General features: G+C 59.2%; 1 protein-coding gene across 3 annotated transcripts in view; it reads left to right on the top strand.

The window, feature by feature from the left end:
- LRP5 (LDL receptor related protein 5) overlaps positions 1–20412 on the top strand; it is a 75361-nt gene extending 54949 nt beyond the window's left edge. For 2 of the 3 annotated variants that reach the window (XM_084894526.1, XM_084894528.1), the window contains 11 exons: positions 1049–1248; positions 5430–5638; positions 6237–6427; positions 6984–7193; positions 9537–9662; positions 11255–11491; positions 13541–13651; positions 14928–15164; positions 16879–17018; positions 18292–18389; positions 20042–20412. In XM_084894526.1, the coding sequence (XP_084750652.1) occupies positions 1049–1248; positions 5430–5638; positions 6237–6427; positions 6984–7193; positions 9537–9662; positions 11255–11491; positions 13541–13651; positions 14928–15164; positions 16879–17018; positions 18292–18389; positions 20042–20303 (2021 nt within the window). In that variant the 3' untranslated portion in view covers positions 20304–20412. The remainder of the gene's footprint in view (positions 1–1048; positions 1249–5429; positions 5639–6236; positions 6428–6983; positions 7194–9536; positions 9663–11254; positions 11492–13540; positions 13652–14927; positions 15165–16878; positions 17019–18291; positions 18390–20041) is intronic. The other variant, XM_084894527.1, reaches the window with a different exon arrangement.
- The last annotated feature ends 2412 nt before the right edge of the window (positions 20413–22824 follow it).

Below are 22824 nucleotides of genomic sequence, written 5' to 3'. Positions count from 1 at the left end.
TTGTTTAATGCTCAGGCCTGCAGGGGGGGCCGGGTCACCGTCCTCTCTCACTCACAGGCAAGGAGCCTGGCGCAGAGATGCGTGGTAACCTGTGCAGGGCACACAGCGGGCGCGGTCTGAGCCCGGTTTGAATGCGGGCAGGTCCCTGCTCTTGACCCCTGGCCACGTGGCCTCACGTCCACACGTGTGATCCTCACACGGACGCTCTGAATCATGCAGGCCTTTTAAAAAGTTCTCGTTGTCAGTGATAAGGAAGTGAGCTTCAGGGAGCCTGAGGGCGACTTTCCCCTGTAGCATCTGAGCCGTCATGCCTCGGCCTGTGTGCAGCACGGGGCAGCGTGCAGAGCGCTGTTGCCGGGGCCTGGCCCGAGACCACACAGCCCTCGGCACCAGGAGGCCTGGCTTTCCTCACCCCCTCGTGTAGATGAGGGCCCTGAGCTGGGACCCCCCCTCCTGGGCTCCCGTTGGGCCGGTGGTCCCTGTCCCCTGAGGGCCATAACCTTGAAGCAGAGGTGCCAGTAACCCAGCATGCAGAGGGGGCGCCTGTGGCCGGCAGACCTGGGCAGAGGACGGTCCTGTCTGACGGCGGCTGTGACCGGTGGCCTCCTGCACGTTCCGAGCAATGCAGCTCCTGCAGCTGGGCAGCTTTGCTCACCAGCACCCCGGGCAGCGTGCCCTCCTGCTGTCACTGTTCACTCCGTGTGCCCCTCAGCCGTTCCCTGGGCACGTGGAGGCACGTCGCCCGAGCCTGACGGACACTTGCCCTTGTTCCTCGCTGCCTTCCTGCCGCCTTGAGTCTTGGTCACTTAAAGATGAATTGGTATCTATTTTTACAATGATGTGCGTGCATGAAAAAGGAAACCGAGACATGTAACCTGGAGGGTAAATTCCCTGTGGTCCACCCCAGGAAGGGGGTTTCTGTCCTTCTGGCCTGGCCCCATGTCCCCTGGGGGCTCCACACGCAGGTCCGCCCTCCCTGCGGCTCCCCGCGGCTCCCTGCGGCTCCCGGATGCTGACCTGCAGCCCCCCTCTCTCTGCCTCCCCCCAGCGCCCAGCACCTTCTTGCTGTTCAGCCAGAAGAACGCCATCAGCCGCATGATCCCGGACGACCAGCACAGCCCGGACCTCATCCTGCCGCTGCACGGGCTGAGGAACGTCAAGGCCATCGACTACGACCCTCTGGACAAGCTCATCTACTGGGTGGACGGACGCCAGAACATCAAGCGAGCCCGGGACGATGGCACCCAGGCAGGTGTCCCTGTGGGAGGCAGGAGGGCGCGTCCGGGAAGACCTCACCCTGGGAATCGCTGGGCTCCGCCCACTCCTCTCAGCCGTGGGGGTGCCCCTCAAGCACAGCGTTGGGTAAACAGTTATGCTTATGCGAGCTCCGACTCTGCCATGATTGGGTATGAAACTCTGAGACGGATTATGGGTAGGAACTGGATCTTATAGTTTTTTTGTGGCTTCTTTTTTAAATGTATTTTATTGATTTTTTTTTACAGAGAAGAAGAGAGAGGGATAGAGTTAGAAACATCCACGAGAGAGAATCATTGATCAGCTGCCTCTTGCACACCCCCTACTGGGGATGTGCCCGCAACCAAGGTACATGCCCTTGACCAGAATCGAACCTGGGACCCTTCGGTCCACAGGCCGACGCTCTATCCACTGAGCCAAACTGGTTTCGGCATGGATCTTATAGTTTTTGGAATCCCTGGGGGAGGGGGAGTGTCCAACCCCCATGGGACTTTTCTTCTTGCCACAGTGGTTTTGGACAGGGTGGTTGGTATTGCCTATCCTGGCATTGTTTTTATTTCATAGGAATCGTGTAGTCAGTTCTGCCATAACGCAGCCTGTGTGTTCTGAAAATCACCACGCTTGCCAAAGATCACCTAGCACACACCTCAGGGCCGTGGGGAAAGGCGGCTGGCTCACATTACTCAAAACTCCGTCACCTACAAAAGACTGGGGCTCCACACAGGAGTGTCCTGCAGGCTTAAATGGCTCAGGACAGAGTGCCTCACAGAGGCCTGACGTTGGCTGAGGATTTGGGCGTCGGAAGGTCGCGGCCCGGGGCTTTTTGTGAGTCGGTGGAGTGAGCGTGGATGTGGGGCTCCCAGGGAGACAGGGGGCGTGCTGTCCTACTCGGCCCGTGCTGGGTGCATCCGCCGGGTGCTTCTCACAGGCGAGAGTGCCCGAGAGCAAATGTGAAATCCACCTTCTGCTCAGAGGGCCCCCAGGGCATCCCTGTGGGGGAACACATTCGCGTTTCCAATGCGCATCTTAGTAGGACTGATGGTGTGAGGTAGGTGACCCAGTCCAGAAAGCACACGCTCACTGCAGCCTCGGGCCTCACCGGGTGTGTCCGTGGGGCAGGGAACTGGGACCACACGGCCGTGTTCGGCTCGTCCTGCCGGTTTCCGAAGACCCTCTTACAAAAGCCGCAGAACTGAGCGGCCCCTTCTCAGTCCCGTGGTCTGTGTGGGGGCCTGTGTCACTGAGGGGAGCTCTTGAGACTGGTAACGGTTGTGGCGGGCCTACTGTCCGAGGAGACTTTCAGATGATTTTCATGTCTGTGAAGTAGGTTTTGCTGTTCCCTCTCCTGAACTGGATGCTGTTGCTGTCAGGGTGGGCTGGGCCTAACTTCCAACCAAATACTTCCTCCAGCAAGCAGGCGGAGTTAGCAGGGTGCCTTTGAGGTTTGTGCCGTGTCTGTGGGCTGAGCCTGGTGGGAATGGGTTTCTTTCATCCTTCTCTGGGTTTTTCGGATGGGGAGGTGTTAATGGATGGGCTGTGGTTCCCGCTGTTACAAGGTGCAAATTGCCTGAGGGTCTCACCCAGACATTCCTTTAGAAATCTGGGCAAAAGCACGAAAGATTGTGAAGAGCAAGCCCTTGTAGGAGCAGCTTCTGGGTTTTCACTGAATTTGGAAACATGGTTCCTTCTCTGTCTCCTGCTGAGCCTCCCCCCTCTGGTGGCTCTGGCTTTGAGTCTTTTTTTGTTTGTGTCTGTCTGTCCGTTAATCTTCACCTGAAGATATTCTTTCCATGGACTTTTACTTTTTTATTTTTTAAATATGTTCTATTGACATTTTACAGAGAGGAAGGGAGAGGGATAGAGAGCTAGAAACATTGATGAGAGAGAAACATCGACCAGCTGCCTCCTGCACACCCCCCACCGGGGATGTGCCTGCAACCAAGGTACGTGCCCTTGACCGGAATCGAACCCGGGACCTTTCAGTCCACAGGCCGATGCTCTATCCACTGAGCCAAACCGGTTTTGGCTTTATTGGCTTTTAGAAGGAGTGAAAGGGGAGGTGGGTGGAGGTAAGAGAGAGAGAAAGAGAGAGAGAGAGAGAGAGAGAGAGAGAGAGAGAGAGAGAGAGAGAAAGATTGATGTGAGAGAGACACATTAATTGGTTGCCTCCTTCCACATGCACCCCAACTGGGGTCGGGGATTGAACCTACAACCCAGGTACATGCCCTTGACTGTGAATCGAACCTTATGATCCTTTGGTGTGCAGGCGGATGCTCACCACTGAGCCACCAACCACGGCTGGCTTTGATTCTTTCTTAGGGCACATCCCACACACGGCCCACAGATGATGTTTAAATTATTATCTACTTGGCTAAGTTTTCTTACCGATTCGTTTAAACATTTTTTACTATAGTAAATCATAACAGAACCATTTCAATGGTTTTTAAGTGTAAGATTCAGTGACACTTTAAGTACATTCCCATGGCTATTTGTGTTCTCCACCTGAAATGCTGCCCCCGTGACACCCTGAATTCCCCGTGCCCTCCCGCCAGCCCCTGGCACCCACCGTCCTACTTTCTGTCTGTGAATTTGTTCTAAGTATGTCATGTAAGTAGCATCATACATTAGGAAAGCGTGTGTCTTTTTGTGTCTGGCTTACTTCCCTGAGCAGAACGTGCGCAGGGTTTATCTGCGCTGTCGCGTGTGTTAGAATGTCCCTCCTCTTTAAGGCTGAGTAATATTCCATTGTGGGAGGGACCAGGGTTTGTTTCTCCACCATCCGTCAGTGGACCCTGCTCACTCTCACCTTTGGTGAACAGCAGGGTCTGGAAATGATGAGGTGGTGTGTGTACTGGTGAGGAGGGGGTGTTACTGTGGTGTTGAATAAGACTCTACTTAGACATGTTGCATTAGCCAAAGTACTGTTACTTATGTTAAAACTAGAGGCCCGGTGCATGGACTTGTGCACATTGAGAGGAAATTAATTAGAAGGAATATTTTAGAGGCAGGGAGATTGGCCAGCCAGGGAGGGACTGCCAGAGGTTGGCTCCAGGGCATGACTGGCCCATCTGGCCCAGTTCTGATCCATCGGTGGACCCCAGCAGCAAGCTAACCTACCGGTTGGAGCATCTGCCCCCTGGTGGTCAGTGAATATCATAGCAACTGGTTGAAAAATCGAAGGGTCGGACACTTGGCATATTAGGCTTTTGTTATATAGGATTGAGGTTCAGGTTTTGTAAAACTGGTCAGCCATTAAAATTTGTCTCCTGGGAAGGGATGCGGGCAGCTAATTGTTTCACACTGTGTGGTTCTTAGCTGGCTTTTCTGATGACTGGTCCAGAGCTCCCACCGGGCCCTGCACCCTCACTGGGCCTTGAACCCCTGGCCTCTCCCTTAGAGGAGAGGGTTGTGCAAGGTTCACCTCTGTTCTCTACACTTCATTCTGGCACCCTCAGCTTAAAAAACAGCAGGAGGTGATGGGTTTTTTTGTTTGTTTGTTTTTAAAATATATTTCTTTATTGACTTTTTACAGAGAGGAAGAAAGAGGGATAGAGAGTTAGAAACATCAATGAGAGAAAATCATTGATCAGCTGTCTCTTGCACACCCCCCACTGGGGATGTGCCCGCAACCACGGTACATGCCCTTGACCGGAATCAAACCTGGGACCTTTCAGTCCTCAGGCTGACGTTCTATTCACCGAGCCAAACCGGTTTCGGCAGGAGATGATGGTCTTAACCCAAAAGCCGGAGTCTAAGAAAACAAGAGAGCAGAGCGATGTCATGGAAGGGGCCTGTGATCCTGGATTCAGCCGCCGGGTGGCCCTTCGGTGGGTGGGCCTGAGATCTGGGTGAACGGGCGAGAGATCTTCCTGAGGCTGCTGTAGGCGTCGGTTTCACTCTTTGGTGCCCGTGGGGGTAAGAGCTGATTGGAGAGGGTCGGAGCCAATTGGAGAGGGTCAGAGCCGATTGGAGAGGTTAAGAGGCGATTGGTGAGGGTAAGAGCTGATTGGAGAGGGTAAGAACCGATTGGTGAGGGTAAGAGCTGATTGGAGAGGGTAAGAACCGATTGGTGAGGGTAAAAGCCGATTGGAGAGGGTCGGAGCCTGAACTCAGACACCGAGGCCTCGGCCCCCCGGCCCTGCCTTTAGCCGGCGCTCCTCTCTCACCGTTCACAGCCCTTCATCCTGACCTCCCCGAGCCCAAACCAGAGCCCGGACAGGCAGCCCCACGACCTCAGCATCGACGTGTACAGCCGGACGCTGTTCTGGACGTGCGAGGCCACCAACACCATCAACGCCCACCGGCTGAGCGGGGAGGCCATGGGCGTGGTGCTCCGAGGGGACCGGGACAAGCCGAGGGCCATCGCCGTCAACGCCGAGCGAGGGTGCGAGGCCACAGGGGCCGGCGGACGCCGTGATGTGGGGGGCTGCGCCCCGCTGGGGCCGCGAGGGGTTTTCCATCCCCGACATCCCGGTGGGCCAGGACCCCAGAGCAGGATGAGGTCCGCAGAAACGCAGACCCCGGGGTGGCCTTCCCAGGGGGCAGGTGTGGGGAGGTGCAGGGTTTGCCGAGAGACACAGGAAGGAAGGATGTGAGCTCTCGCTCAGAGGCTTTGTGCCCTCCCCCTCAAGCTCGAATCCCCGTGCGAAAATCCCCCCCACAGCGTCGCAGGTGGTGGCTGGCTGCTCCCTCGCATGTGTCCTGCCACAGGGAGCTCACTACCTCACAAGCCGGCTGTTCCCGGCCCAGCTGCACCTGAGAGCTGTTTCCCTCCACGAGGGCCCCTGATTGCCACACACACACCCCCCCCCCATGGGCCCACGGGCTCTCTGACGGGGGGAGGCACCTGGGACGTGTGGCTAGACTTTGAGGTCCCAGCGGGAGACGCCAGGGTGGGAGGGGGACCTACCCCGTACGACAGGAAGCTGCATCCTGACTGAGGCGATGGCACCTGTCTGCCCCCCCGCCCTCTCCCCCTCCAGGTACCTGTACTTCACCAACATGCAGGACCGCACGGCCAAGATCGAGCGCGCGGCCCTGGACGGCACCGAGCGGGAGGTCCTCTTCACCACGGGCCTCATCCGCCCCGTGGCCCTCGTGGTGGACAACGCGCTGGGCAAGCTCTTCTGGGTGGACGGCGACCTGAAGCGCATCGAGAGCTGTGACCTGTCAGGTGCGCGCCCCGGGCGGGCGGCCTCGGAACCGGGTCCCCCGCAGCCACAGGTCCGACCGTCCCCGGAGCGCCCGCCGCCCGTGTCAGCGGTGACCGTGGCGGCGTGGCGGTCAGGCCCAGTGCGAGCCGGCCCAGTGCTGGGGCTTCACGTTCACGTTCGTCTCGTGGCGTCCCATCGAGAGTCTCACGATCCCTGCAGGGCAGAGGCCGGGGATGAGGCTCAGAGAGGGCGAGCAGGCTGCCCCAGTGCCCACGTCCCAGGGGGGCCGCCTCAGACCGGGAGGCCCGTGGGCTGGAGCGGAGTGGGAGTCGATCGGTGGAGGGTTTTTTCTTCCGTAAGATGAGGTGGGATCGAGGACGGGGCCTGTGCCCCCGATTCCAAGGCGGTCGCAGGCGGGAGCAGGGGCCGTCCAGGGCCGGGCTCAGATCTGCCCAGCTCCCGCCCCAGCGTGCAATCCTGCAGGCACCCCGGCGGCCTGCCCTCACCCTCCCGGGCCAGGTGTGGGCCACCCTGTCACGGTCGGCCGCCGCTCAGGGGCGCTTGTCCCGCGTGCAGGGGCCAACCGGCTGACCCTGGAGGACGCCAACATCGTGCAGCCCGTGGGCCTGACCGTGCTGGGCAGGCACCTCTACTGGGTGGACCGCCAGCAGCAGATGATCGAGCGCGTGGAGAAGACCACGGGCGACAAGAGGACGCGCGTCCAGGGCCGCGTGGCCCACCTGACCGGCATCCACGCCGTGGAGGACCTCAGCCTGGAGGAGTTCTGTACGCGGGGGCGGGCGGCGGCGTGGGCGTGGCCGGGAAGGGTGGGCCGGGGCTCACAGCACAGGGACCCCGGAGAGGAGGCTGGGCCGCTGTGCGGGGTGCTGGTGCTGAGGCCCTGTTCTCCTGCTTGGCTCCGGGAGGCTCCCTCTGGCCCTCAGGCTGGCTCCCTGCCCCAAGGACAGGTCTGAATCTCTCACTTCCTCCAGCGGGAGAGTCCGCTCTGCTTTTCAAGGGCCTGTGGTTAGATTTTATTATTTATTTATTTTTAAAAATATATTTTATTGCCGAAACCGGTTTGGCTCAATGGATAGAGCGTCGGCTTGGGGACTGAAGGGCCCCGGGTTCGATTCCGGTCAGGGGCATGTACCTTGGTTGCGGGCATATCCCCAGTAGGGGGTGTGTAAGAGGCAGCTGATCGATGACTCTCTCTCATTGATGTTTCTAACTCTCTATCTCTCTCCTTTCCTCTCTGTACAAAATCAATAAAATATATTATAAAAAAAGAAAAAAAAAGAAAAGAAAAACAGCATGGAGTTTAACAAAAAAATGGATGAAAAAAAATATATATATACTTTATTGATTTTTTTTTACAGAGAGGAAGAGAGAGGGATAGAGAGCTAGAAACATCGATGAGAGAGAATCATCGATCAGCTGCCTCTTGCATACCCCCCACTGGGGATGTGCCGGCAACCAGGGTACATGCCCCCGACCGGAATCGAACCGGGACCCTTCGGTCCACAGGCTGACGCTCTATCCACTGAGCCAAACCAGTTTCGGCTCGGCCCAGCTTTAAGTCTCCCTTGCGATTGGCTCCCGCTTTCTCTGTCCCGTGATGCCCATGGTTTGGCCGCCTTCAAGGTGCTCGCCTTCAAGGCCCTGGGGGATGCCCGGCTCACAGCCTTCCCCCAGCCCTCATCCTCCCGCTGGCCAAGGGCCTGCTCTCTGGAGCCCCTCTGTCTGCTCCCCTTTCCTTCTCCATCTGAACAGCTCCCACTAATTCTTCACTCAGCTCAGGTGTCCCTCTAGAGCTTCTGCCCTCGGACCCCTCCCTGCCACGTGGTGTCTGTCCTGTATCCCAGGCCCTGTGCTCGCTGCGTCATTGCCTCACCTGCATTTCACAGTAGCTAGTACTTCTGTGCCTCTAAGGAAAGCGGGGCTCAGAAAGGGTGTCATCGCCCCCTGGTCAGTTGGCTAATGAGCACGATGGGGCCTGGATTTGAGGCCAGAGCTCCTGATTTAGCTCCTGGGCTTGTCTGTCGCTCACCTCCAAGTTGGCCACCACGTCCATTAGGGTTAAGTGTGAAGTACAAAGCCGGGTCCGAGTGAGGTCTTGACTCCCTGCTGGGAGCCTCAGAGCCTCGGAGCTGGAGCCGGAGCTGGAGCCAGGATGTGACCTCTGACACAGGGAATCTGTCTCTTGTGTGTTGACTGCGGGGGCTGTCATTTCTTCTCACCCGAGGGAGGTCAACCACACCCCCCGCCCCAGGCTTCTCCCTCTGGGTTGGGTGTGGATGCATTTTTAGTTGAATTGAAATATGCTCGCTCCCCAGAGGGTCAGCACCTGCTACCTTAGCTCCCCTGTCCTGCAGACCCTGTAATAAATCACCACAAACCGGTGACTTAACGCAACAGACAGGCGGCCTCCCGTAGTTCTGGAGGCCAGAAATTTGGGATCAGGGTGTCTGTGGGGTCAGCTCCCTCTCCAGGCCCTGAGATGGTTCTCTGCCCCTCTGGTTCCTGGTGGCTGCAGGCTTTCCTTGTGGCCACACCGTTCCAGTCTCTGCCTCTGCCATTGCACGGCCTTCTCCCGGTGTCTGTCCCTTCACCCCTCTGTCGTCTCTCATAAGGAAACTTATCGCTAGACTCAGGTCTACCGAGATAATTCAGAATAACCTCAACTCCAGATTCTTAACTTGATTCTATTTGCAAAGATCGTTTTCCCAAATAAGGCCCTACTCACAGGTTCCGGGTATTAGGTGGACATGCCCTTTTTGGGGGGCCACCACTCAGCCCACTACACCATGGGAGACAGACAGGTGGGCGGAGTAGCGTGACCATTGTAGGCACAGTGCGAGCTGGGGAAGATGTGCTGGGCTGTGGTGTTGGGTAAGTTTGGTAACTGCTTTTGGCCTGCATTTCCTCATCTGCCAAGCGCAGTGTCACTAGACACAACTCCGGAAGCAACCTAACCTACTGGGAGTTACGTGAGAGGACCTGTAGGAGCTGGCCAGCGAGAGTACCAGTTCTTCTGAGTTCTCACCTGGCCCGCATCCCCTCCACCCTCCGGGCTGCAGTCCTGAGGTGGGAGGCAGAACTTGACCTCCTCCCTTTTTGTCTCTGCAGCGGCCCACCCGTGTGCCCGGGACAACGGCGGCTGCTCCCACATCTGCATTGCCAAGGGTGATGGGACACCACGGTGCTCATGCCCAGTCCACCTCGTGCTCCTGCAGAACCTGCTGACCTGTGGTGGTAGATATGACCTCAGTACTTTCTGTTGGGACCCACTTCTCTAACCATTGGTTGCTGCCCTGCATTCTTTTATTAAAATCATTAGAGGCCCGTTGCACCAAGATTCGTGCAATAGGCCTTTCTTCCCCTGGTTGCAGGCATCTGTTCTCCTCTGGCACCCAGGACCCAGGTCTTGGCTCCGGCTGGAGCCTTCTGTCTTCTCCGCTCTGGCCGGAGTGCTGCTCCTATAGCTCCCTCTGCCCCTCCAGCCCTTCCCCTCATAGCAGCCATCCCACCCTGCCCAGCTGCTCCATGCCTGTATATGTAAATTAACCCACCATATTTGTTGGGTTAATTTGCATACTCACTCCTGATTCGCTGGTGGGTGTCACAGAAGCATGGGCAATTTGCATATTTTTCTTTTACTAGTATAGATAGTCTCTGTGGCATTCAGTCTCCAAAGCAGACTGTCTCTTTGTCGTCCTCTCTTTTCTAACATATGCATTCAGGGCTATGAGTTTCCCTCTAAGCATTGCTTTTGCTGCAGCCACAAATTTTCATAATTTTCATTTTCAGTTCAAATATTTTTAAATTTCTTCTATGGCTTCTTCTCTGATCCATGTGGTTTTTAGAAGTGTGGGTAATTTCCTAATAATTGGGGATTTTCCAGCTCTCTTTCTGCTATGAATTTCCAGTTTAATCCCACTGTCATCTGAGAGCAGACATTGTAGGATTTCTGTCCTTTTAGTTTAGTTCAGGTGTGCTTCATGGTTCAGCCTGTGTCTTGACAAATGTTGCACGTGAGCTTGAGAAGAACGTGCCATCTGCTGCTGTCGGGTCCCTTGGATCCCACCTCCTGTGTGTGGTCTTTGTTGGTGGCTCAGCATGCAGACATCCGCCACTGGCTCCTTTGCACCCTGACTCCTGTGGCATGTTCCGTGTTCTGTGTGGGTGGGCCTAGGGGGGACAGCCAGGCTTCTTTTTGAGTTTGTTCAGGTCCCCTTCCCTGCCTCAGGTCCTGTTCAGCTCTGTGAGAACCTTACGTGGGAGGCACACGGGCACCAAATGACAAAAGGCTCACATGCGTTGTTTCTGGGCGAAATGAATACTTTCCCCTGAGGTGTCAAGGGCATTGAGGACTCTAGTTAAACATTAAGATGAAATTCTGGCCAACGTCCAGTTAGTTTTCTGCAATTTTTCCTTACAAAGGAGAGGAGGGATGGGGATGGGAGCCCTGGAAAATGGGGTGCCCTGGGCTGAGAAGCTCCCAGTGCCCCCTCCTCTCTGCCTGCCTGCAGCCCAGCCCTGTTTCCCTCTGGAATAAGAAAAAAACACCAAGAAAGTTCATGTCTGTTGGCTCACATTTATCACCGTCTTCTACATGGGGTCTGGGACAGCACCCAGGACACACCCACAATGGAGACCAATTGCACTGGGTGGGGCTGCGTGTGATGGCGAGACTGGGGAGACAGAAGAAAATAAAATAAAATAAAATATGCAAATTTACCATGCCTTCATGACACCTACCAGCCAATCAGGAGTTGGTATGCAAATTAACCCAACAAATATGGTGGGCTAATTTGCATATTTTTTCTGTCTCCTCACCCCTCCAGAGCCTCCCACGTGCTCCCCGGACCAGTTCACCTGTGCAACAGGGGACATCGACTGCATCCCTGCGGCCTGGCGCTGCGACGGCTTCCCGGAGTGCGACGACCAGAGCGACGAGGAGGGCTGCCCGGTGTGCTCGGCCGCCCAGTTCCCCTGCGCGCGGGGCCAGTGCGTGGACCTGAGACTGCGCTGTGACGGTGAGGCTGACTGTCAGGACCGCTCAGATGAGGCAGACTGTGATGGTGAGGCCCCGCCCCGGCGGTCCCTACCCAATCCCCATCCACCAAGGCCCTGCTCCTTGGCCCCCCTCCCACCCCAATCTGGCCTCTCCCCAGTTTGGCCCTACCCAGACTCTGCTCTATCCCCCTCCTTCTGGAGCCGTGGAATTCCCCCGAAGCCATTTGTCCCACCCTCTCCTAGGTCTCCGACTGGCCACAAGGGTGGCGAGGAGAGAAATCTTTGCCAGGAGAGAAATCACCAGGCCCTCCTCGGCTTGGGAGGGAAAGAAGTTACTTTCTAGGCCACATGTGGACACCCTTGCCATCTGCCCCCATCCTGTCCTGTCAAGCAGTCTGACTCGAAGGCGGAGCGGAAGCATCAATCCCGCCTTCCTTCCTTCCGTCAACAGTTTTACAGAAGCCACGACACGTCCAGTAGCTGGACATTGGTGGTTCACACCTGGGGAAACCCCACCCACAGGACGGGGCTGGCCGCCTCTGACTGCGTGTGGGGTGACACTCACCCCTGAGTAGTTTCTAGCAGCCCATCGAAGTGGGAGTGACAAAGAGACGGGCTTCGTCAGTCCAGATCCACTGTGACCAGCAGGCTCTTCCTTTAGACCTTGACAGGGAAACACCTGTTTCCCCTGGGAGTTTTCCTTTTAACAAGGACCTTCGTGGAGGTGCCTGTCACATGTCATTCACACCTCGGCCCCAGGACTGTCCCTGAGCTCTTAAAGGGCCGCTCTTACTGCCGCCCCCGTAGCCGAGGGTCCAGTCGGTGATAACGCGGGTGCCATCTGGTCACACAGCCTGCCGCCCCTGTGCGTGATGAGCATCATTTCCCTAGAGCCGTGGTCTGCAAACTCAGTAGTCCACAGAGCCAAACGTCAACAGGACAACGATGGACATATCTTTGGAGAGCCACATTTTTTAAACTTAAACTTCTTCTAACGCCCCTTCTTCAACAGACTCGCCCAGGTCATGGTATTTTGTGGAAGAGCCACACTCCAGGGGCCAAAGAGCCGCACGTGGCTCGCGAGCCGAGGCTTGCCGACCATGGGCCTAGATGTTTCTGTCGGGTCGCCTGAAGTCTGTCCAGCTTTGGGACTGTGGTGGAGGCTGTAGGCCAGGGACGGGCACCCTGGCCTGGGGGCTAACTCCAGACCACACCTGGCTCATTGGGACCCAGCAGGCTCATTGGTTTCGGTCTGGTGCTAGGACAGCGACATCGAGCAGCTGAATAGAGACCGGTGGCCCCAGTGACTAAGTACTGAGCCAGCTGCACCCTCCCACCCAGCACTGTGTTCGGCCTCGATCACGGGGACGGCGGGCCCCGTGAGGAGCCATCCCCGCCCCTTCCCATTGTAAACGTGTCTTCCGGTGCACATGCTACCTCACAGCCAGCCCCGGTGCCAGCTCCGGGCGCCCCCTCTGTTCCCAAGCCTCCCTCCCAAGTGGTTCTCGGGCTCCTGGGCAGGGCAGGTAGGAGTTCGGATAGCATGTGTGCCGACGGCTGAGCCCCTGGGCAGCTGCCCTCCTGGGGGGCTCCAGCTCCTTCCCTGGCAGCATTCGGGTGCAGGAGGGGGCGGCAGCAGCAGTTGGTACCCAGCCTCTCTCTTCCTCCCCCCGAGAGGCTGTGAGCCATGTTGGTCAATGTGCGGATGCCTTTGCCTTCACAGTTGAGCTCTGCTGAGACATCACCTGTCCCTCCATCCCCCCCCCCCGCTACACCTGCTCCAGGGAGCCAAAGCTGCTCGTGGGCGATCCTCTAGCTGGCTCACCTCCTGTGCCCTGGGAGAGCCTTGGGGTGGGGACTGGGTAGTCCCTGTGCTGTTGGGGCCGTGGAAGGAGCCTGATCAGTACCGTCTCTTCCCTGCCGGTCCTGAGCCCAGCCTTGCAGGAGCTTTGGGACAAGGGTCGTCGAGGGGAGGGTGAGGGCCGGGTCTGCCATCTCCCTACCCGTGTGTCCCTCTACACTTGGAGCCCAGCTCTCCGTGGGGTCCCGGGCGGCGGGGCAGGGAGCCACGCCGCGCCCTCTGCCCTCTCTGAGTGCGAGCTTCCCTCCCGCAGCCCTCTGCCTGCCCAACCAGTTCCGCTGCGCCAGCGGCCAGTGCATCCTCATCAAGCAGCAGTGCGACTCCTTCCCCGACTGCATCGACGGCTCCGACGAGCTCATGTGTGGTGAGCGGGTCCCCCCCGGTGCTGAGGCTCCGCCTCGGCGTTGGGGTCCAGAAGGGAGAAGCGGACTGGGGGCAGCGAGGTCGCGAGTCCTGGGCCTTGCCAGCAGGCAGGGGCGCCTTCCTGGAGCGGAGGAGGTGGGGCAGCTGAGCAGAGGGGAGAGGGAGACCGTGAGCTGGGGGTGTTCCTGCCGGGAGAGGCGCAGGGGCAGGCCCCCTCGGGAGAAGGCATGTGCAGGTGCCGGGTTCGGCCTGAGTGCAAACTGTCCCGCTCCTGCCCGGGCACCTCTGCCTGTGGCATCAGTGAGGCAGCAGCAGGCTTCCCCTCGCCAGAGCTGTGCCCATGTTGAGTCTAGAGCCCAGACTCCAGCTCCTGTTCTGTCTGAATCAAAGACAGCGAGCGTCCCAGGCCCCCAGGGCTCAGAAGCCCAAGGAGCACCTCCCCCCAGCTCACACGCTCCGAGGACCCCTGCGCGCACCTCGGCAGCCCGAGCCGGCTCCTGGCATGGCGGGCTGGGCTGCGGCCCCTGTGTCCGGGCCCTGCCACGGGATTTCCCTGGGCCCCTGGCACACCTGTGAGCCCACCCCCTCTGCACAGGCGAAGTCCACTGCTAGATGGGCCGGGACAGTGGTCGGCAAACTCATTAGTCCACAGAGCCAGATATCAACAGGACAACGATTGACATTTCTTTTGAGAGCCCAGTTGTTTACACTTACACGTGGTGTTTTGTGGAAGAGCCACACTCCAGAGGCCAAAGAGCCGCATGTGGCTTGTGAGCCGCAGTTTGCCGACCACAGGGCTAGGAGACACTGGGTTCCTTCTGCTTGTCCCATGCCCGCTGCCTGGCGGTCAGTCCTGGAACCAGCCCCACGGGCCTCCTGGCCCAGCTCATGACTCATGGGAGCGACTGTGTACTTCCAGCCGTCACCGAGAACCTCGGACAAAGCGGGGTGGGCATGAGGCTGCTGTGGGGAGTCACTGTTAAGGGGCTCTTGGGGTATACATAGAGCTTAGTCAAGTGGAGGAAGAGGAGGAGGAGGAGAGAGAAGAGGGGGAGGAGGTTGCTCCAGGCAGGCCGAGGGGGCAGGGGGTGGGTGGTACTGAGGTTAGCATGGCTCCCCGGCCCCAGCACCCCAGCATCCCCTCCTTCCGGCCCTCCGGCCGTGAGCGCTGGCCGCAGGCAGGACCAGTTCCTCCAGGGCCCACGGTGTCCACCCCCAGGGGAGCCCGCTCCTTTGCAGTCAGCGCTGACCCCCTCTTCCTGCCTGTCCCCTGGCAGAGATCAACAAGCCGCCCCTGGACGACGGCCCGGCCCACAGCAGCGCCATCGGGCCCGTCATCGGCATCATCCTCTCGCTCTTCGTCATGGGCGGCGTCTACTTCGTCTGCCAGCGGGTGGTGTGCCAGCGCTACACAGGGGCCAGCGGGCCCTTCCCGCACGAGTACGTCAGCGGGACCCCCCACGTGCCCCTCAACTTCATAGCCCCGGGCGCCTCCCAGCACGGGCCCTTCCCAGGTGAGGAGCTGAGGCGGGCAGGGCCCTGGGCAGAGGGGGGCATGGTCTGGGCAGGATGTGGGCGAGTGGGTCAGGAAGGCTGCCGCCATGCCCCACGGCAGGAGTGTGGCAGACATCGCTAGTCGATCACAGCTCTCGGGCTCCCCTGCTGAGCTGCTTGGCATCAGAGCCCTCAGTGCAGAGGCTGCCCAGCTACGGCCCGTCCTTTGGCCTTGGAGGGGTGGGCACGCTCTTTGGATGTGACCTTCCATAGTCCTTTTTAAAAAAATAACTTTTACTGCCCAAACTGGTTTGGCTCAGTGGTAGAGCGTCGGTCTGCGGACTGAAAGGCCCCAGGTTCGATTCCGGTCAAGGGCATGTACATTGGTTGCGAGCACATCCCCGGTAGGGGGTGTGCAGGAGGCAGCTGGTCGATGTTTCTCATCGACGTTTCTAGCTCTCTATCTCTCTTCCTCTCTGTAAAAAAATCAATAAAATATATTTTTAAAAAAATAAATAATTTTTACTGATCTTTTTTCATTTTTGAGAGGAACTGGGAGAGAAGCATCAGTTTGTTGTTCCATGTATTTATGCATCCATTCGTTGATTCTTGTATGTGCCCTGACCTGGGATTGAACTGGCCATCTTGGCGCATCCGGACCACGCTCTGACCACTGAGATACCCAGCCCAGGCTGTTAGTGCTCTTGTGGAGCATGTCTTCTTCTTCTTTTTCTTTTTTTAAATATATTTTATTGATTTTTTTATAGAGAGGAAGGGAAAGGGATAGAGAGTTAGAAACGTCGATGAGAGAGAATTATTAACCAGCTGCTTCCTGCACCCCCCCCCCACCAATGTACATGCCCTTGACTGGAATCGAACCCGGGACCCTTCAGTCCGCAGACCGACACTCTGTCCACTGAGCCAAACCGGTTTCAGCTGGAGCATGTCTTGAGTGTTTGGGGACAGCGGGGCGGCGAGGTGTGTGTGTGTGTGTGTGTGTGTGTGTGTGTGTGTGTGTGCTTTGCTTCTCTCTAGAATCGAAGGGCTCACTGGGTATATAGCAAGCAGCAGTTTTGTCCTGAGCGCAGTTAGGGCTGTGGCTGCAGTTAAAAGCACAGTGAGGTGTAGCCCACCAGCCGCAGGGAGCTGAGAGGCCACAGGTGTGGGTTCCCAGGGGGCACTGCCAGGCTGGGGCACACGGTTCACATCCCGGTGTGGCCAGGAAGGTGGGATCCGTCGGTGCTCAGCCCCGAGAGGGTCACTGAGGTCATCTCCAGGGCCACCTGGGGCTTCCTCAGTGCCTGCCCGGCCGTGGGGCCCTCCTTCCTGTCCTGTCCCCCTGCCCAGACGTCTGTGTGCAGCTGAGGCCCAGTTCTGCTTGGGGGTGGGGGTGGGGGTGGGGGTGGTCAGGGGTTTCTCCAGAGCTCTGGGAGGCCCAAGGGAGCGGCTTGGTCACCCTAGCAGCAGTCCCCGGAGATCGGGGCTCTCTCTGTGCCAGGGACCCTCTCCTGAGGCCCTCGGAGTCCACTCCCCAGGCCCACAGTTGCCCCTGGGGGGGGGGATGTCTGTGGGTCCCCCCGTTTTACAGATGAGGCTCGCACTGGCGGTGGGCAGCGGGCCTGGGCGGGGCGGGCGCGCTCTCCTGGACCTGGGTCTGGTGGCGGCCGGAGCTGGGGAGGGCCGCTGTGTCTGTGGGTGCCCTGGCCTGCCCTGCCCTGTCCCCTCCCGCCGCAGGCATCTCCTGCGGCAAGTCCATGATGAGCTCCGTGAGCCTGATGGGGGGCCGGGGCGGGGTGCCCCTCTACGACCGGAACCACGTCACCGGGGCCTCGTCCAGCAGCTCCTCCAGCACCAAGGCCACGCTGTACCCGCCGGTGAGTGGGCGGGGAGGCCGGGCTGGCTGGGACCTCGGGATTCCCGGACCAATGAGCTGGTCCACCACAGGGAGTTCTCCCTCCTCCCCTCTTCAGTAACACTGCCTTGCGTCTAGAAAAGGGCACGCCTCCTTTATTGGGGGTAATCTGGGAACCACACACAAATCACCCCACCTCCTAGGCTGCTGGTAGGCATTTCACTGTCCGGGCGCAGTCTCTCTTCTGCACTCTGTCTGTCCACCCTGTTTCCCCGAAAATAAGACAGTGTCTTATATTAATTTTTGCTCCCAAAAATGCGCTAGGTCTTATTTTCAGGGGATGTCTTATTTTTCCCATGAAGAAGAATACGGTACACATTTATTGTTAAATGAAAATAAAGGAAATTTATGACCTGTATACGGTAGGGTAGTATGGTAGTTGTCAACACACAAACCAGACAAACTGCGAATCCTACAGTATCAAGAATTTACTCATTTATTCAATGGCAATCATGTCATCATCTTCTGGAACGTCATCATAACAACCCAATTCCTGAATTTCCTGGTGAATTTCTTGTGACTCCATTTCTTTCAGAATCAGTGGACCAAATCTCTCATGTTTAGCCTAGCTCTCACGTTTCTAGTTCTCTATCCCTCTCTCCTCCTCTCTGTAAAAAATCAATAAAATATATTTAAAAAAAGAAAAAGGAAAAAAAAAGAAAAGTCAATGAGAGAGAAACATTGATCAGCTGCCTCCTGCACACTCCCTACTGGGGATGTGCCCGCAACCAAGGTACATGCTCTTAACTGGAATCGAACCTGGGACCCTTGAGTCTGCAGGCTGGCGCTCTATCCACTGAGCCAAACCGGTTTTGGCAGAGAGAAACATTGTTGATCGGCTGCCTCCTGCATGCCCCCTAGGGAACCAAGCATATGCCCTGACCGGGAATCGAACTGGCAACCTCTTGCTTCCTAGGTCGATGCTCAATCATTGAGCCAGGAGCTGGGCTTTGGGTTCTGAGGGCAGGGGAAGGGCCTGGTCCTTCTTGTGGTGACCACCAGGTGTCAGGGCAGATCCTGGCTGGGGAAGAGGTCTTCGGAGCCCCATTTCAGAGGCCAGGAAACCTTGGCCCAGGCAGGGGACGTTCCTCACCGGACCAGGGGGCCCGGGAGGTGGGGGCCGCTGCGCCGGTCCGGGCAGTGGGGACCCGCACCTCCTGCTCCAGGAAACCCGGCGGCGGGTGGAGGGTCACCAGCTGCACCGGCCCCTGTGACCCCCGCTTGGCTCTCCGCAGATCCTGAACCCCCCGCCGTCCCCCGCCACGGACCCCTCCCTGTACAACGTGGACGTGTTCTACTCTTCAAACATTCCCGCCCCCGCCAGGCCCTACAGGTACGCGGTCCGGCACAGCCCCTGCGGGCGTCTCCTCGGAGGAAGAACCTGGGAGAGGTCCGGGGTGGTCAGGAGCACACGAGGCACCCAGTCCTGCCTCCCACTCTCCTCCTCACCGGGCCGCCCTCCACAGCAGAGGACCGGGCCTGCGGGGTGAGGCCAGAAACCCGCTGGGCCCCACGTTCCGAGCGGCTCTGAAGCCGGGACAGGCAGATGGGGCCCGGGAGAATGCTCCCACTCAGTCCGACCTTGGCATGGCTGGTCCCACCGCCCGAGCTTCCGGCTCCGTGGTCTGACTGACGGGGTCTGGCTGTGGGACCCTGGGAGGGACGTCGGGGATCACATGTATGAGTGCGGGGGTGGCTCCACTTTGCCCCCCACTATCATCCTCCACGGAGTCTACACTGGGGTCACAGACCCCATCTCCCTTGGTGGGAAAAGGGGCACTTGAGGATGTTGAGAAGTGGGATCCGGTGTGCTGGTCTGTGTCCAGGGGCCAGTCACGGCCTGGGGTGGGGTGATGGTCTCGGCCAGCTGGGCTCCAGGTGCACTGGGCCCCTCACCCCAAGTGAGCTTCCTGATGGGGTGGGTGGGGTGGGCTCTGGCACATCCCCAGGCCGCCCAGGTGCAGGCAGAAGCTCTGCTGTGTTGGAGGCCCCTCCTCCACTGAGTCACAGGCACAGTGGAGACTGACCCAGGCGTCCTCTGCCACCTAGTGGCCGTTTCGGGAACTCCGGGCCGAGCAGGGGCGATACCAGTCTCTGGAGAGAGACACCTCTTTGCTGGTCACTGTCTTGTTCCAGGACCCGCAGTGGCTCCCCAGCGCCTCAGTCAGGGTCTGTCCCCTGCAGCCTCCTAGGCCACTGCCCCTCAGTCTCTGGAATCCCCCCCATGCCGTGTTCTGCCCGCATTTGGGTGTCACCTCTGACACCTCTTCCCTTCCCACTGTTTGTCGGGGTCCCTTTCTGCCCTCGGGGTCCCGTGAGGCGAATCCTCCTGCTACACTTTCCTCGGCACCAGGCACCCTTCGCTGGCCCTTGGGTGCTGGCTCCTCCTTCCTGCCCCTGGGAGCCCCTTGGGAGCCCCCTGTGGCCTGGAACTGGGGCTCAGACACACACCAGGGTCCCAGCCCCACACTCGGGCCACGGGGCAGCCCGACCCAGGGCTCAGCGTGCAGGCCGCGCCTGGGTGGCCATGCCCTCCAGGAGGACAGCTGGGTGGCACCTCTGGGGGCAGGTTTCTTTACCTCAAGATGGGACCGGTCCAAGCCAGAGCGACCGCATAGGAGGGGGAATGGTTGTCGAGCATTTTCTATGCAGAATCTCATTTCACCTTCTCACGTCGCGTTTGAGATGGGTGCTGCTTTGCTCTCTCCGTTTGATCCGCGAGGAGCGGAAGCTGAGAGAGGTTCAGTCAGTTACCCGAGGTCAGCCTGGTAGGCTCTGCCGGCCTCGTTCTCCGTGAAGGTGGCTGTGGCCTGGGCTGCAGTGCTGCCGGGGGGCCGGGCCCGGGAGCCCCGCTGGGGAGGGAGGCGGAGGCACACCTACTCAGAGCGGGGGATGTGGAGGTGCAGGGGCCACATGGCCGGGGGTCCCCCCGTGCCCATCGGGTCCTCAGATCACGTCCCACTCGCCTTCCTTTGTCCCGCCCAGGCCCTACATCATCCGCGGCATAGCGCCCCCGACGACGCCCTGCAGCACCGACGTGTGCGACAGCGACTACAGCGCCAGCCGCTGGAAGGCCAGCAAGTACTACCTGGACCTGAACTCGGACTCTGACCCCTACCCGCCCCCGCCCACGCCCCACAGCCAGTACCTGTCGGCGGAGGACAGCTGCCCGCCCTCGCCTGCCACGGAGAGGAGCTACTTCCACCTCTTCCCGCCCCCGCCGTCCCCCTGCACGGACTCCTCCTGACCTCGGCCGGCCGCCCGGCCTCCGCGCCCCTGTACATAGTTTTAAATATGAACAAAGAAAAAAATATATTTTATGATTTAAAAAATAAAATATAGTTGGGATTTTTAAACAGCGTGAGAGATGTGGACAGGGAGTGGGTGGGCAGGGCCAGGGAGACTCTGTACGGTGGAGGACATGTTTATAAACCCTTTTTTTTTTTTTTTAAGATCACCGCCATTCTTGGGTGCCAGGTGTGCATTAGCGGGGAGTGTCCCCACGGAGTGAACTCTGACCTTCGCTTGGCCCTGCCCTGGGCAGCCTCTGCCCTCCTGGGCGCTGGCGTCTCGCTTCACCAGGCTCCCGCGGGGGAGGGCAAAGGCCAGCGGGCAGGGCCGGCGTCACGGCCGCAGCCATGAGGGGCCCCAGGCTTGGCTTCGTCTCGGCTGCTGCCATCCTGAAACTACAAACAACTTTTGAGAAGGAGGCCCCATGTTTTAATGTTACACAAATAGGTTTTGCAGGTTCAATAGCTGGGCTTTGGGGCTGTGCCTGGCCAGTCTCTGCCACCCTCCGACCTGTGTGTGCCAACCCGGGCGGCTGTGCCCATCAAGACCGTGCTGGGGACTAGGAGCCCCTCCGAGTCCTGCCATCCACGTGGGCACAGCGGACGGGATGGGGCTGCCAGGCCACACTCCCCCCAGGGAAGGAAGCCCCAAGCCTGCCCGGGCCCCTGCTTCCCGGCCCTCAGTGAACGCTGGGGGGGGTTGCGATGTGCCCGTCTGGGTAGTACGGGAGGAGCCTGCTAGGTGAGGCCTGGCTCCTGCCCCCGGGGTCCCCACCTGTGGAAGGAGACGGAGAAGTCGGCAAGTAATGGAGTGTTATCACGACGCTGGGCTGTTCCCCTGGGGCCAGGGGCAGCTGGGAAGGGCCTGACCCTAACTGGGATGTCCGGGGTGGGTCACGGGAGACGCCCATGCAGAATGCTGGGAGCACTCTCCGTTGGAGTCCAAGCAGAGATCTGGAAGGAAGGCCTCCCTACAGGACCCCGAGCCGTCCCCCTCCAGGGCCTGCGCACAGAGGTGACGGCGAAGTGAACGGACCAGCTGCCAGACGGCCTCCCTCGAGGGGGCCCCAGGACACACTGGGTCCTGGAGCCCTGGTGCCGAGGCTCCAGGTGGGAAGGCAGAGGCCCTCAGCACTCCGAGACTGCCTGGCCTGGCCGGGGGACAAGCCTGCCAGGCCTGGCTCCTGGGTGTCCCTGCAGGAATCGCCTCCCCTGGCCCCTGACTGCGGAAGCTCCTGCCGCTGACGGAGGGCGGGTGCCGGGGACGGGCAACCTGTGGTCGGTACAAAGCAGCAGGGAGCTCGGCTGTGGGGCCCCTGGCGGGACCTGTGCTCACAGCCCAGTGGCCAGCAGGTGAGGTCGGATCTGCCTCTGGGCAGGCCAGCTGGCCCCATCTGTTAAGAAAGGGGCCGTCACCACCCCTCGGACTGCTGGAAGGCTCCCAGGAGATAAAGGCCTGTGGGGATGCCTCGCCCAGGCTGCCCGGCAGGGAGCAGGTCCTTGGTGGAAGCTCAGAGGTGACGCACCTGCCCAAGATCACGCCCCTGAGGACCGGCGGGGCCTGGTGGCGCACCCAGGGTCTCAGCCCAAGGTGGGGCTCTCCGCCCCGCAGAGCTGCTGAGCGCCCAGGATTCCTGTTCTTCCAGGTTGGAGCACACACCCTGAGGTGCTCATTCAAGCACCCATCTACGCCTGGGCAGCCAAGCAGGAAGTGCAGGCCACTTTCGCCGACTCGGAAGCAGTGGCTGCATGGCAGGGGTCCCTCAGGAGACCCGCCCTTCACTCATGCCTCGGGGGTCTCCTGGAGCACACCCGCTCCCTTCTCCTATCCAGCGGCCCTTCAGTCCGCTGGGGTCTGCCAGGGACCAGGCAAGGGCTGGGGCAGGAGTGGCCTGGGCTGCTGCCCCCGGTGGCCTGTGTGGGAGAGTCACCCATCGCAGCCCTCCCCCTCAGTCCCCTTGTACCCAATCCAGCCCTGATAGAGCCACTGCATGGCTAGGGGTGCCATCTGGTGGCCAGAGGCCACTCCCTCCCCTGGACGCTTTCCCGCCAAGTGGTCAGCTAGAGGGAGCGGAGGACAGCCTGCTCTGGTCTGTCATGTGTCGAGTAAACCTGTCAGTCTCCCGCAGGCACCGCTGTGTGCAGGGCCCTGCACCCGCGTCACATGCGAGGGGACCCGGACATTCGTCAGATGTCCTCCCTTGAAGGTGCCCTGGGTCCAGTGACAGAGGCAGACCGCTTCCGAAGCCACGGGGGTCTCCGGGGCCCAGAGAGGGAGAGGGTAGCACGTTCAGGTGGGAAGGCTCCCTGGAGGAGGGGATGTCTGAGCTGTGTCTTAAATGAGAGGATGAAATGAACCCAGTTTTTTCTTTTTTTAGTATATTTTATTGATTTTTCACAGAGAGGAAGAGAGAGGGATACAGAGTTAGAAACATCGATGAGAGAGAAACATCAACCAGCTGCCTCCTGCACACCTCA

The sequence above is a fragment of the Pipistrellus hanaki genome (assembly GCF_964339955.1).
Source record: "Pipistrellus hanaki genome assembly, chromosome: 9".
NCBI classification, from domain to species: Eukaryota; Metazoa; Chordata; class Mammalia; order Chiroptera; family Vespertilionidae; genus Pipistrellus; species Pipistrellus hanaki.
This window is presented reverse-complemented; position numbering and strand designations above follow the sequence as displayed.